The sequence below is a fragment of the Tasmannia lanceolata genome, unplaced genomic scaffold (genome assembly GCF_043159265.1).
Source record: "Tasmannia lanceolata isolate RefF3 unplaced genomic scaffold, GAP_Taslan_0.1 ptg000015l, whole genome shotgun sequence".
NCBI classification, from domain to species: Eukaryota; Viridiplantae; Streptophyta; class Magnoliopsida; order Canellales; family Winteraceae; genus Tasmannia; species Tasmannia lanceolata.
This window is the reverse complement of record NW_027518692.1, coordinates 16,932,489-16,946,454: the sequence shown is the minus strand read 5'-3', so window position 1 is coordinate 16,946,454 and position 13,966 is coordinate 16,932,489. Positions and strand designations below refer to the sequence as shown.

General features: G+C 39.0%; 1 protein-coding gene across 1 annotated transcript; it reads left to right on the top strand.

Annotated features, from left to right (window-relative positions):
- Window positions 1–1,092: 1,092 nt before the first annotated feature.
- Window positions 1,093–3,223, top strand: LOC143846358 (pathogenesis-related thaumatin-like protein 3.5). The gene is made up of 3 exons (XM_077354788.1): window positions 1,093–1,250; window positions 1,332–1,662; window positions 2,737–3,223. Exons 1-3 carry the CDS (start codon window positions 1,205–1,207, stop codon window positions 3,062–3,064), a joined length of 705 nt encoding a protein of 234 aa, XP_077210903.1. The 5' UTR covers window positions 1,093–1,204; the 3' UTR covers window positions 3,065–3,223.
- Window positions 3,224–13,966: the final 10,743 nt, after the last annotated feature.

Here is a 13,966-nt window from a genome sequence, read left to right as displayed (position 1 = left end):
GGATTATGATTTATGCTACTAGGGCTAGAAAATTTCAGGCAAGGGGTGGCATGGCGGGCGGGCTGTAGGATAAACCCAATAAAAGGTGGTGAAGGGGCTGTTGGGGTTTGGTAAAATTGAAATAAAATATGGGACGATAAAGATAAGGAAAACTTGCTTGTGCGGGAAATCCGCATCATAAATCCAAGCCTTCTCGATTGGTGGTGTTTGCCATTGAAGCAAGATGGTCCGATCCGAGGAGAAACCTCGCTCTGATACCAACTAACGTAGCGGATCAAACGTGGAATCGCATCCGAAGCGTACGATCTGATAATTGTCCTAGAATCTACTAGGAAGAAGAAGAAAAACCCTAGAATCCAGGAAAGGGGAGAAGAGAGAGATAGAAAGAGACAAAAGTCTTTGATATTATTCCATTAATTGATTAAAACTTACATATTACAACCTTTATATAATAGAAAAGCAATCTCTAAAGAAGTAAAATTCTTTTAAAAGAAAAGCCTAGAATCTACCACACAAAGAAAGATCTAGAATCCTAATACATAAAGAAAGTAACTAAATTAGAAGAGTTTTTATATGATGGCCGACCGGGTAATTTACAAGGGCTAGGTGGTTTGCCCTTGCTATTTTGACAGTCGGGCATCATATAAATTCTCGAATACCTATAATTAGAAGAGTAATCCCATTACACCTAGGAAACAAATCCTAATAAATCAAGAGACTAATAGCCTACTTCTAAAAGGGTAAAACCAAAATGTTAGTAGCCTAGTTTCCTACATCAGGAAGTGAATGCTTGCACTTTAAAAAAGAGTCAGGTGCGCCTCCTACTCCTTCAAAAGGTTCATAGCGCCAGCAATTTCTTGGGCTAGAGTTCCCCCGCTTTCTTATTTATGTTCTCTCTGTGCTGTTAGTTTTTTCTCATTAATAAAATCAGCACCATTTAAAAAAAAATGTATAGGTGAAAATTTTTGACGATCGAATCCATACATTTCTTGTGTCTTATTATATATATAGGAGGCCAATATTTCATTTCCCTGAATTAAAGGTGTTATGAGGCAAAACCCCGGTTTTTGGCTGCTCGTAATAGGAAACCTCTTCTTAATTTTACTCCACACTAAATGGGCATTTTGGAAACTCCAACTTATAGAAGCCCCCACCACTCGAGTTCTCAAAATCAAAATTTCAGCTCTCCACTCACATCCCTTCCATGGCTTTGTGGTTTCTTCACCTTCTTTCGGTTTATTATTTCTCATGTAATGATGATTTTGCGCTTCAACATTTCCAAAGTTCCATAACTTCCTAATGTTTATTAATTTATGTCTATTCGTTCCCAGGTGTTGATGCCACAGTGTTCATGCTCCACAACAACTGCAAGAACCCGGTCTGGCCCGGATTCCACTCAGCAGTCGGAAAACCGCTCTTAGGGAATGGTGGCTTCAAGCTAAAACCAGGTCAAAAGGTGAGGATCAGTGTACCGAAAGATTGGTCGGGCCGGTTATGGGGCCGGTCCGGATGCACCTTCAACAAAAAGGGGCTTGGCACGTGTGTCACAGGCGACTGCGGTGGTTTGCTAAGATGCACCAGCTCCAACAGCGTGCCGCCAGCAACCTTTGTTGACTTCAGCCAAGAGAGCACCGACTTCTACGACGTCAGCCTCATCTATGGGTACTGTTAAATTATAAAAGATTTAAGTAACCCCATCTCTAGTAGCTTAAGCTTTTGAAGTACTTGATTTTTTCACATGGTATCAGAGCAATTGCTTGGGTTCAAAACTCCTTGACTTGATATTAAAAATCCACATGTAATGACTAACCCAAAAAGAGGGGTCACATGTGCCACATGTAGGCCAACCCTAAAAAGAAAGGCCACACGTGATGGGGGAGCGTTAAAGTCTAAGGGGTGGTTAGATACGGGGATTTTAGAATCTTGGATTTCACAATCGAATCAGTGTAAAATTCTGGATTTTACAATGGAAGTAGGGTGCAGATGTGGGGGAAGTTGGTTTCAGATGGTAGGAGATCGCCCATGTTTCCAGGTTTTAGAAATCTTAGGATAGGGAGGAGATTTCTAAAAGCTGGATTTCTTACTTCAACCCTTCATCTGCAACCAACTTCCCTCACATCTGCAACCTACTTCCATTGTACAATCCAAGATTTTACACTTCTTCCACTGTGAAATCCAAGGTCCTAATATCCGTGTATCCAAATGGCCCCGCTCTGTATGGTTGCCGGGTTTTTTTTTGTTCCTGGGAGTTATGTGGGAGAAAAAAATACCCAGGGAGATAGGTGGGAAAAAAAAAGTCCTACAAGTATCCTGGCAAAATAAAAATCCCATGTTTGGTTATGTGGGAGAAAAAAATACCTTGGGAGATATGGTGGGTAAAAAAAACACCTTTGTTTGGTTGCTTGAACTGTTGGGTAGAAAAAAATTCTTCTCAAGCTTATTTTTGGTTCTTGAGTTTATTTTTGTTCCTGGGGTTATCTTGGGATGGGATGAAAAGGCAATCATTACAAAAGTGGGATTAAAAAATTCACCCCACAAGTAATCATTACAAGAGTGGGATTAAAATATACCTAGTGTTAAAAGGCAACCAAACATGGGATGGGACCAAAATTTAACTTACTCTCCCACAAAACTCCCAGGAACAAAAAAAACCCGGCAACCAAACAGAGCATAAAAGGTTAAATACCCACATTTCCAATATTGCTTAAGCCTCTGGAGTAATTGGTTGTTTCACAGGTACAACATGCCCTTATCGATAATTCCCAAGGGAGGGTCCGGCATGTGCCAGCCCTGCAGGTGCGTGTCGGATTTGAACCCGAAGTGTCCTTCGAAGCTCCGAGTGAGGAGGAAGGGGAAAGTTGTGGCCTGCAAGAGCGCGTGCATGGTTTTCGGCACGCCGCGGTACTGCTGCACGTTCTCCTACGCTAATTCGGATAAGTGCAAGCCTACGCGTTATTCGCACGTGTTTAAGCGGGCGTGTCCGAGCGCCTACAGCTATCCTTACGATGATCCGCCTATTTTTACCTCGTGCAAGGGGGCTAATTATCTTATAAAATTTTGTTGATTTTACATAAAACTTATTTCAAAAGGAGAAGAAAATAAGCAGTTGTAATTTACGCTTGCCATTGTATGCAAGGGAAAATCGCTCATAATATGTATGTTTTCATTCTTGTCTCACCATAACAAGCCCCTTGAAGTTATATATGAGTTTATCTTTGATTAATCTAAGCCGTCTTTTTGGTAGTTCTTGCTTTGGATCACCAATGGCCCAAAATCATATGATCTTAAGATTAAAAAACTGTGCCTTTTGTTTTTTGAATGCATGCCAATTATTTAATTGTAAGATTAAAAAACTGCATTTATTGTTGTTGAATGCATACCTTGGTGCATTTTGTAGTTCTTGACCGTCCATCTTTAAACATGATTGTATGTTACGATCTCGACCGTCCATCTTCAACCGCCAAAACTACAAATGATTGAATGTTAGGATCTGATTATCAACCGGATTTTTTGTCGATAGGAGATTCGAAGGGAGACTCCTGCATGATCCTGACTGTCTGTATATTGGCACCACTTCCGGCAGATTCCTGTTTGAACTTGCCTTATTTTTTGGCAAGTGATATATTGGCCCTTTCATTTTTACTTGGGAAATGCAACCTGTCCAGTGTATTTATGACTCCCAAGTTAAAAAAAGGAGTGAAAATATCATTTCCCTTTTGATATGTGCATGTGTTACTATGGTGTATATGGGATTAAGTAAAATGTAGTTATTATGTAGTTAGCTAGGGCTTATGGGTTTAGGGTAGTAGGAGTTAGTTGCTGATAATGTGTCTGGTTAGTGGGCGTCGGTTACTAGTTATGTGTTATGTAAGTGAGTTAATGGGGTAGTTATGTGGCACTACCTTCATGTTTGTATTTAAGAAATTTATGTTATTGAAAATGGAGAAGAATATAAATCTACACCAGAAAGGAAACTTTGTTCTAGGAGGGTCGTGGTTCCTCTCGAATTCGAGCTGTTAGGAGGTTTCTCATTTGTTATTGTTTATTTGTGTTACGGTCAATTAGGCACTTAACACCTTTTTTCTCATCGATGGTGGGATCCATCCATATGATGGATTCTCCATCTGTGTTGATAATAGGTGGTCCAAAGATCACATTGGTTAATTGGGTGATCTTCATTGTTTACTTGATGGCCTTCCTACAGCCTGTAATATTTTTGCCACCTATACAGTTTTAAGATTAAATCGTCGTTTAGCTTAGAGTGTGGGCCCAACACAATATGTTAGTATTTTAATAAAAACTGATTTAAAAATTCATTTTCTAAAAGTTCTTATTATTTACGGTTTTGGATATACAGAACATCCCTCTGTCCATTTGCATGGTGAATAAGAGGAGATAGATACACTATGCTCATGGGCCATGTTGGCCCACAGGAGGGATTTAACTATGGTTTTAAATTTCGGTTTCGGTATGCGTTTAGGCCCTCACTAAAATTGAAATTTCGGCCAAAACCGAAGAAACCATAAAAAGTAATATTTTATCTAATACAAAATTTCAGCCAAAATTACAGTAATTTCAGCCAAAATTTCAAGAAAATATTAAGGGAAGTAAGGGTGTCAATTTTGGCTCGGGCTCGGAAGCTCGCTCGAGCTCGGCTCGAATCCTTAACGAGCCGAGCCCGAGTTAGGCCAGGCTCGGCTCGGCTCGGCTCGGCTCGTTAAAGCTCGTCATGTCAACATCACCTGCAAAAACGTAACGAGGGTGCGTATGTCATGTCAACATCATTGCAAAAACGTACTCGTATCAAACGGCTGTGTCGGATTAATTTTTTCCGGTAATTGTCATAACTTTAACCTTTTTTGATATTTTTTTCTTAATTGTCATAACTTACTGCATTTTCTTGGTAATTTTTCATTTTAAACTTTATAAATTCAGCTAATTTACATTTTTGTTTGTAATGATGACTTTTTTTCCTTATTTGCTTTTGCTAGCAACCTTTGCCGAAACTTTATAACCCAAGCTCGATAAACCCAAGCTCGATAAAGCTCGCGAGCCTGGCCGAGCCTGACCGAGCCGAGCCGAGCCTTTGAGTTTAACGAGCCGAGCCGAGCCTGGCCAAGCTCGGCTCGGCTCGGCTCGTTTACACCCCTAAAGGGAAGTGATATTTACGCCCCTTTTGATCACCAGGGACACGCAGCGTCAGTGTATCAATGACAAAAGGGGGGCTAATGTACTTGATGTCAGAAAAATCAAGTGGGGTTGATTGCAAACGTACACTGGCACTGGGTGTCCCTAGTGATCAAAAGGGGCGTAAATATCATTTCCCAAATATTAATTAGTTAAAAAAATCAAGATTTTTGGGCTGAATTTCCTAAAATTTCAGATGAAATTTCGCCCGGAAAAAATGTAACGTTTCGGAAATTAGCCATTTCGGCTTCGGGCCTGATTTCGGTCGAAATTTAAAACCATGGATTTAACAAATTCAACATGCGTGTGGCCACGTTATCACACGCAAGTCCAGTTTGGTTCGCGCATGCTTGACCTAATTTTTTTGCCTTACAAAAATAATAATTAATAAGATTTCTGATCGTTCAGTTTTTCCTCGATCCAACCGTTGGATTGTGTGTCTATTGGACCCCAACTACCACGTGCAGTTTTAAATTTGGAAACGTCATTTAACAGCGTTTAAAAATTGTTTATCATTCAGGACATTTCTTAAGGTTGTGACAGATCTAAGGGGTGTTGTACACGGACACAATTTGTTTGTAAAAATAGGAGTCATCCTGCATTTTCATTACAACAGAAAGATAAAAAAAAAGGGAAGTGATATATCCGCCCCTTTTAATCACCAGGAACACCCCCTGTTTGTGGCAATTAGGGGCATTGAGTTCTTTCGACAAAAGTACAACAGCCCCTCTTTAGTCATTGATGCACTGACAGGGGGGTGTTTTTGGTGATCAAAAGGGGCGGACATATCATTTCCCTAAAAAAAAAATTTCTGTTCAAAAAATGTTCTTTCGTTTCTTCTCTTGTCCTCTCCCTTTAATCGTTCTTTTACAATTTGCTTGGGCAATCATAGTATTGTAGTGGGTGGTCAAATCCCATCGATCGTGTATTGATTGACGGTATGCTGCGGTGTTCTATCTTGAGGGTGATTGTGCTCGTCTGCTGCACTGGAGTTTCTTTCGTAGAGGTATAGCCTCATGCTAAAAATGAAGAGGTTTAGGTTTGGAAAGCAGCTTAGGGGTTCAACTCGGGCAGACTCAACCCGAACCCGACGGGTTCAACCAGGAAAAAAGTCAGGTTGGGTTGAGCTCGGGTTGGGTTCGGGTTCGGTTTTCTGGGTTGAGCTCAGGTTGGGTGCGGGTCGGGATCAGGTTGGCCTCAACCCGACCCAACCCGATTCGAGTTGCATCCATAGGACAGCTAGATCGCCCACATGAAAACAACACTATATTAGTTGCAGTCAGAGTGACAGGACGGATCGTTAGGCTCTGATATCATGATAAGATTAGGGTTTTTCACTAAGCTTGGTGGTTTGGGGTCGAACCGGGTTGATCTGGGTTTTTCACTAAGGTTGGTGGGTTGCTGTCTAACCACATTGATCCCGCTACACGTCGTTCTTATAGTCATGCCCAAGGCGTGGTCGGATTGACGTGCTCTAATATCATGATAACTTTAGTATTTTTCACTAAATCTTGGTAGATTACAATTAGCTTTAAAAAATGTTTATAGGAAGAGATTAACATAACCGAGGAAAGAGATAAAGATGTAAATCCTACTTACTAAATCTAGTTTAATTGCTAATCTATCGAAACTGCCAATCTATCACACACAATCCAATGGTCAGATCTAAATGGATCTGATATTCTCTAATACCCTAGATAACAATGAAAGCTAGAAACTTCCAGAGATATGCTAGAGGTGTCCTCCAGAGAGAGATGTGAGCTGATCCGGAGACTTCCTCCTAAAATAAATATTTTCTAATTCCACTGGAGGAGGTGGAAGATTCTTCTAGATATAATTTTTTCTAGAGGTACATTTGTCCTATGAGACTTGTAACTAGCATATCAACATATTGCTTAGAGTGTTGAATACGATTGGAAACCCATCCCATGCAAAATATGCAATGACTTCAGTCACTCCCAAGATAGATGTCCAACCAACCAAACTGAGCAAGCAAATACCATAAATCAAGTCAGGCAAAAATGGGTTCAGAAAAAGAAGAAAGATGAAACAAAGGAAGAAATTCCTCAGCAGGGGACTTCGACTGGTACAGCTCAAGGATTAGAGAGGTCGGCAAGGATATCTGAAAGAGAGAGCTTTATAGAAAGCAGGTCCAATGATGGACTCCTCAGCAAGAGTGTCTCAGCCTCCTAGATAACCTAGAGGTAGAAGAAGCTTCCCAAAATGGAAAAACAGAGTAATAGAAGCTCCCCAATCCGAAGAACAAAGACAGACGGAGGTTGTGGAAAGCTAAGGTCGACCACTTCAAACGACTTCCTATAATCAAAATGAAGCGTAGCAGGAGGAGGTGAGTAGAAAGAGCCACTAGAATTTGAGGAAGAGCAAGAAAGCTAGGAAGTTGAGTAAGAGGAAGATAGACACTCTTGATTATTAGTTGTTCATGAGTTGCTTTGTGCTTCCACTTTGATTAGGTAGTGCTTCTAAGGATAGGCCTTGTCTTTGTTCTTTTGGTTTGATTCCTGATAACAAATTTTTTTTTTTTTTAAATGATACTTTTTTTTTTGTGAATTTAACGATAGATGATTTAAGCTTAAGAAAAAATAAAATGAAAGAACTATAAACAAATAAATGACTATAATGTAGATAAATAAGTAATTAAATAAAGGAGATGGGTTTATGGTCCCCTGATCTCCGTGATTGACCGTTTTGATCGTTGTTGGCGGAGCTGTCACGCGCGGAGAGAGAAGTGTGGGGGGTCACGGAGACCCTTTGTAGAGATCGTGCTAATGGATGTTAGTAACGCGATGTTGTTGCCCCCGTGAAATTGTCGAGAGAATAAAGCAATTGAAATAGAGAAATTTTGGCTCATTTTATCTTTTATGAAAGGGGTGAGATGAGAGAAGGAAAAGAAGCTTGTATTGTTGCAAATTGTATGTGAGGGAGTGAGGAAGAGAGCCTTTTCTTTGTATTGTCTCTTGTGTCTTTGAAAAGTGTGTGTGTGTGTGTGAGAGAGAGAGAGAGAGAGAGAGAGAGAGAGAGAGAGAGAGAGAGAGAGAGAGAGAGAGAGAGAGAGAGAGAGAATAGTGAGTTTTTGATCCTTTGTGAAGGAGAGAAAGAGTAGTCTTTTGTCTTGTTGTAGAAGAAAGAGTGTGAAGGGAAAAAAGTGGTTCCAAGATGGAGACCTTTTTGTCTTTTTGTAGATGTGAAGGAGAGATAGATATTGTGAGAGAGGGGGAGAGAGAGAGCCTTTGGCTAACTTTTGTTGAAAAGGTAAGTGAAATCAAGGGAAAAATTCCTCTTTTGTGTAATATGTTTTTGAAAAAAGAGAAAGGGAGAGAAGTTTGTTGCCAAAAGGAAAGAAAGAAGAGGATTTTCACAAAATATTAATGATATTTAAATATCTTTTATTTAGGTAATTTTTTGAAACTTTTGTATATTTCTATCTATATATTTTTTAAATTTAGGTGTTTACATTTGCCCATCTTTGTTACTTGTTGTATGCAACAAGCGGTAAAGAAGTAAACACATGAGTAAATGACATGTTAGTTTCGAAGAAAAGGAGGTTAGAGTAAAGAGACGCCCATAGAATGCCCCTCTTGGGTGCCCCATGTGAAAACATGGGGTAACAAAGAAGATGGGCGCGGAAATAATAGAAAGTGAAAGGAGCAACTAGTAAACAATGTGAATGGAGTGAAAGAGAAATAGAAAGGATATGGGGCAGTAACATCTATCACCATCCAAAGAATTGTGATCTTTAGGTTGATTTGACAAGCGTTGTAGGTGAGAACAATAAAAGTGTTGGCTCGATCTACGATACTTGTCTTGTAAATGCCATGATAATACGAAAAGGTAAAATGAAAATAAAGTAGAAGAATTATAATTAGAAAATATAAAATTATAAAAGAAATGATGTAAAGTTGAACAAATGCATCTGTGGAATAAGGAGGTTAATTGAGAAGTGATTTATATATATAATGAAAAAATGAGGTAGATGTATAAACATTGACGACATAGTCTAATGGGATTTGCCCCAATTGGTGAGAATTATGTATCGTTGGTGATCTAGCTAGTAAAGTTGTCAATTATAGCAAAGCAGTGTAATATTATCGGTACTCCTAGTATAGGTAATATGGATAATAAATGAATAAATAACATATCAAAATGTGCTGCTAGATGACTTAAATAGCTTTGTAGATGCATGTGTAATGGGTGAGAAAAAAAGTGAGAAAATGTGAGTGGATATGCAATGTGAGGTGAGATAAATAAAAGACTAGGTGAATGACATGGTGGACGTATATGATGTGAAAAATGACTGCTTACAACAGTGTAGTAACAGCTTGGTCTCATTGGTTTTCGTTGAATTTTGTGGGTATCGTAATAGTTAGGCTTAAGAGATGTGGAGTGACTCATGGGTGCTGGCTTTTTACTAGGAGTTTGTATATGTGAGGAATGAGTAGAGTTTTGCGCAAGATGCGTGTTTGTAGGATGGGGAGATGAAATATGTGATTGGTTTATTTTCTTATTTTGTTGTATTTTATGATCTTGTTTGGTCTGAAAGACAGGAGTTTGTATAATAGGTGATGGAGAAGTTGAAAGTGGAGGAGTGGATTTAGAAATAAATGTTTCATTTTGTGGCTGTGACATAATTTGAATGTTATTGATTGCACGTCTTTTAGAAAAATCCATTGAAAAATATGTAATATTTTGCAAATCAGATGGAGAGATTGTGGGTGAAACATACGTATTTTAAAGAATTTAATTAAAAGAAGAGCGATGCGAGTAAGAAGATTGGAGCAGTTGGAGTAGAGGAATTCTTTGAGCGCATGTTTGTGTTTGTGAAGGATGAGAGGTATTTGAGGGTGATGTAATTTTATGAGGGTAGTACGAGTGACTGATGATGTTGTTTATGGAGTTTGCTTGAAGTGTTTGAGAAGGGATTGAGGATTGAGTTTGAGTTACCATGGGTGTAGAAGGGGTTTCATCGATGACTAATTTGTTTTTAGTAATTAAATATTGAACAAAGTATTTGAAGGAAATGCAGTTTTCTATTAAGTGTCCAGGTGATTTGTGAAAGTGGCAATGTTGATTTGCCTGATAGTTTTTATGTTTAGGTGTATTAGGCTTGAGCTTTGGATGTTGGATTATATTTTGGGATAATAAAGTGTGAAAAAGATCGGTGTAATTAATATTGAGTGGCTTAAGAAGTGGTTTTTCTTTTGACATTTGGTTATGTTGGTATTAGTTTTGGTGGCATATGTTGTTGATTGCATGGGATTGAGATGATATTTTGAAAGAGGGATCAATGTTAGGCTTAAAAGGAAATGTTCCATTAGCTTCAAAGGCTTTTTGAATTGCAATACCGTGTTGGATAATCTTATCAAAAGAGGTGAGGAAAAGGATCGACAATTGAAAACAGAATTTCAGCATACGGGAGCGGATAAAAGTCAATATGAGAAATGACTCAGGGTAATGGCCTGGTAGTTGATTTGCTAGTGTTCTCCATCTAGAATAAAATTTGGGAAGGTCTCATCATGTCCTTGTTTTGTGTTAGGAAGGTCGTCAAGTGTAATTTCGGCGTCTATGTTGTATGCGAATTGATCGATAAAAAGATGTAATAATTGAACAAAGGAAGTAATAGAATGACTATGAAGGTTTATGAACCAAGAGAAAGCAAGGTCAACTAGACTTTGAGGAAAAAGCTGTAGTAAGAGTGCATCATTTTGTTGAATTCACATGTGTGGACCCCGATCCGAGAGAGGCGGGGGACGGGCCCCCACACGAAGTCTCTATGGATCTTCCACGTGAATGGAGAGCTCTACCAAGGAACTCTCGAAAGAATCTGCCTCTCACAGCATGAGTGGTGATAAAAGGTGAGATACCTCTCGATTCGGGGACTAGCACAGATTCGAGGCGTACCTTAAACAAAGAAGAGTCGCCATCCAAGGAAGTAGGCCCAGGATCCCATACTATGCTCTGTTGCAACGGATAACCAGAGATATAAAAAGAAGGTTCGTGCCTGGTTACGAATTTGGAAGGTCCGAAGAGCACCTCGTCCGCCCAAGTGCAAGCACCTGGTCTCTTATGCCATTTATTATTGATTTTGAAGAGTTTTGGGCGAAAGTCATATGAAATAGGAACGAATATCTCCGAGAAGATGTCTATCTAATCATGCATGTCTCGGAGGTGAATAATAAGCACACACATAATAAATGAGAGAAGTGTCGCCTAATAATAGCTAGGTTATGAGTGCCATACCTAATTGGTGTCTGAGTTCTGGTGTGCAAACACATGCATGCTACAGCTAAAGGTATAGGATCTGTACATGAAAGTAAGAAAATACAGCAAAACACACAACACAAATCAACTCTATACATGACTGGACAAGACAAATCCTAAAACTCTAATGCAGGACTTGACTCAGACCAAGATGGCCGTCCATCCCAGCTGCTCTACGTATCCCGGCCTCGGGAAGAATCGGAGTCAACGTAGTTCGATGACCTATTCTAACTACGATGCCTAACCATCTAGAACCGCTATCCTAGACTCGATCCACTAGACTCGACTGATTTTTAAAGCTTTTTACACGATTGCCTAAGTTCAGGTGAATTGTAATTTTCAGGACTCTCTATATGCCCTAACTAATGCAAGTTGGTTAGCCTTAAGCTAATGCAGGTGGGCCCTACATCCTATGTAACTAGGCTGTGCAACCTAATGAAAACCATGGGCTGACTATATGCTTCCTAGTCTAGCCATCGGTTCGACTGAATGTCTAACCGATCAACTCGAGGCCTCCTAACTCTAGGGACACTCACACGACAGGATATACCATATCAAACAAAGCATGACAGTCTCCTAACTCTAAAACACCCCAAATATCTAGGACAGACTCCTAACTTTAGGGGAATATCTTTTTGAAACGGTTTTGAAGATTTTTGTAATTTTGAAAGGGTTGAAATATTTATTTTTAAAGGTTTGGCTAGACTTGGGATGTGGATCCCAAGCTGCACTACGTACCCTTTGGAAAGGGATCAAGCCAACATAGTTCGGAATAGAATTTCCTAACTACTCTCACAATGACTCAAGATTTTTGAGATTTTTGATTTTTTGAAATGTTTTTGTTATTTTTGACACAAGAGGATAGAATCCTATCATCATAAGGGTAGGACAGACTCCTAATATCCCGCAAAGGTTGGACAACATCCTATGCTTTGTGGGGAATGAAGACAGAATCACAACTCTGAAGGGTTGGACAGTATCCTATACCTTGCAGGAGCGGATAAAAATCACATGATTTGATGAGAGGTTGGAAAGAATCCTAACTCCTATGATGATAGGACTAACTCCTGAAAGAAGGACTGACTCTCTAGCTAAGGACAGACTCCTATGCTAAGAACTGACTCTGAAATTAGTAACTCTGAGAGGGAGGTGCTAATGAGACAAGGCATGTATCTTACAAGAGAAGGAGGACAACTAAGACCAATGAGACAAAGCCTGTCTCCAAATGATTTGACTTACTAGTGAGACAAAACCTGTCTCCCAAAGGGTATGACTTTCTATATGAGACATAGCTTGTCTCCTATAAGGGTGGGCTCAAGATATCTCTTTCATTGCCCTTGCAATGAAAAGGAGAATCAAAATATCCAAAATATCCAAGATATAAGCCTAAAAGACTTAGAGAGTCTTCTAAAAGAAAATGATGGGACTGGGTAATTCAGACTCCTTCATCGCCCTTGTCTTGCAATGACAAGAGAATCTAATGAACAATTAAAGAAAACATCTAAAAGACTAAGTTAGTCTTTATAAAGAATAAGAAGGAAGAGGGGTACTGATGAGACTAGGGCTTGGGATGACTCCTTCATCGCCCTTTCATAATGAGAGAGGGCAAGTGTTCAAAGGGTGTCTAAAAAGCTAAGAAACTTCTATCTAAAGAAGGAGAAAGAAAACAAGGGGTACTACCATGACAAGGTATGTCCCTCTACATATGGGCTTGGGCTAGCGCCTTCATCGCCCTCGCAATGAAGTAAACTAATGAATATCTAGGGGTCTCTAAAAAGTCTAAGAGACTTCTATCTAAAGAAGGAAAAAGAAAACAGGGGGTAATACCATGACGAGATATGTCCCTCTAAATATGGGCTTGGGCTAGCGCCTTCATCGCCCATATAACTCATCCATGGAATGACTAAAGAAGAACACCTATCCAATATGTAAAACATAAAAAAGTTATTCAATTCCATTTACAAACCAAATTTAAACCATTCATGAAATAACTGAAGCAGTTATTAAACTATCAGAGTTGATGAGGATAATGCATTCATGCAATATTCAGTATATGATTGCGCATCCAATATCATCCAGCACGACTTATTTAGGCAAACAAGACATACATTAGTTCATTGACCACATATTTCATATGTATTTGACTGAACACTCTTCTCTAGAATTTATTCAAAGTATAAAAATATATCATGACATAAAAGCAAAATGGACCTATATCATTAGACCAGCAAACCTATAAGCTTATATTATTTTGACGACAGAATAGAACAAATCTTATGTAACTTGTAAATCAACATATTCCCCTTAAATGACAAATTTCCTTGGCCACAAAAGATAAGCCCAACATGAAGACAAAAAAATGTTCTCTCTCTCTAAAAACAAAGTTCAACAATAAGATCTCCTTTTCTTTTCTTTCTTTTTAAAAAATAAAATAAAAATAAAACTAAAACATTATAATACCGGGTTCTTATGTAATGAAATCATGCTCCAATACTTTTTCTAC

Excerpts from the sequence above, each read along its gene's own strand:
- LOC143846358 (XM_077354788.1), top strand. The coding sequence starts at position 1,205 with ATGGCTTTGTGGTTTCTTCACCTTCTTTCGGTTTATTATTTCTCAT. Across the intron at positions 1,251-1,331 it reads TTCGGTTTATTATTTCTCAT|GTGTTGATGCCACAGTGTTC; the intron begins GTAATGATGATT and ends ATTCGTTCCCAG. Across the intron at positions 1,663-2,736 it reads GACGTCAGCCTCATCTATGG|GTACAACATGCCCTTATCGA; the intron begins GTACTGTTAAAT and ends GTTGTTTCACAG.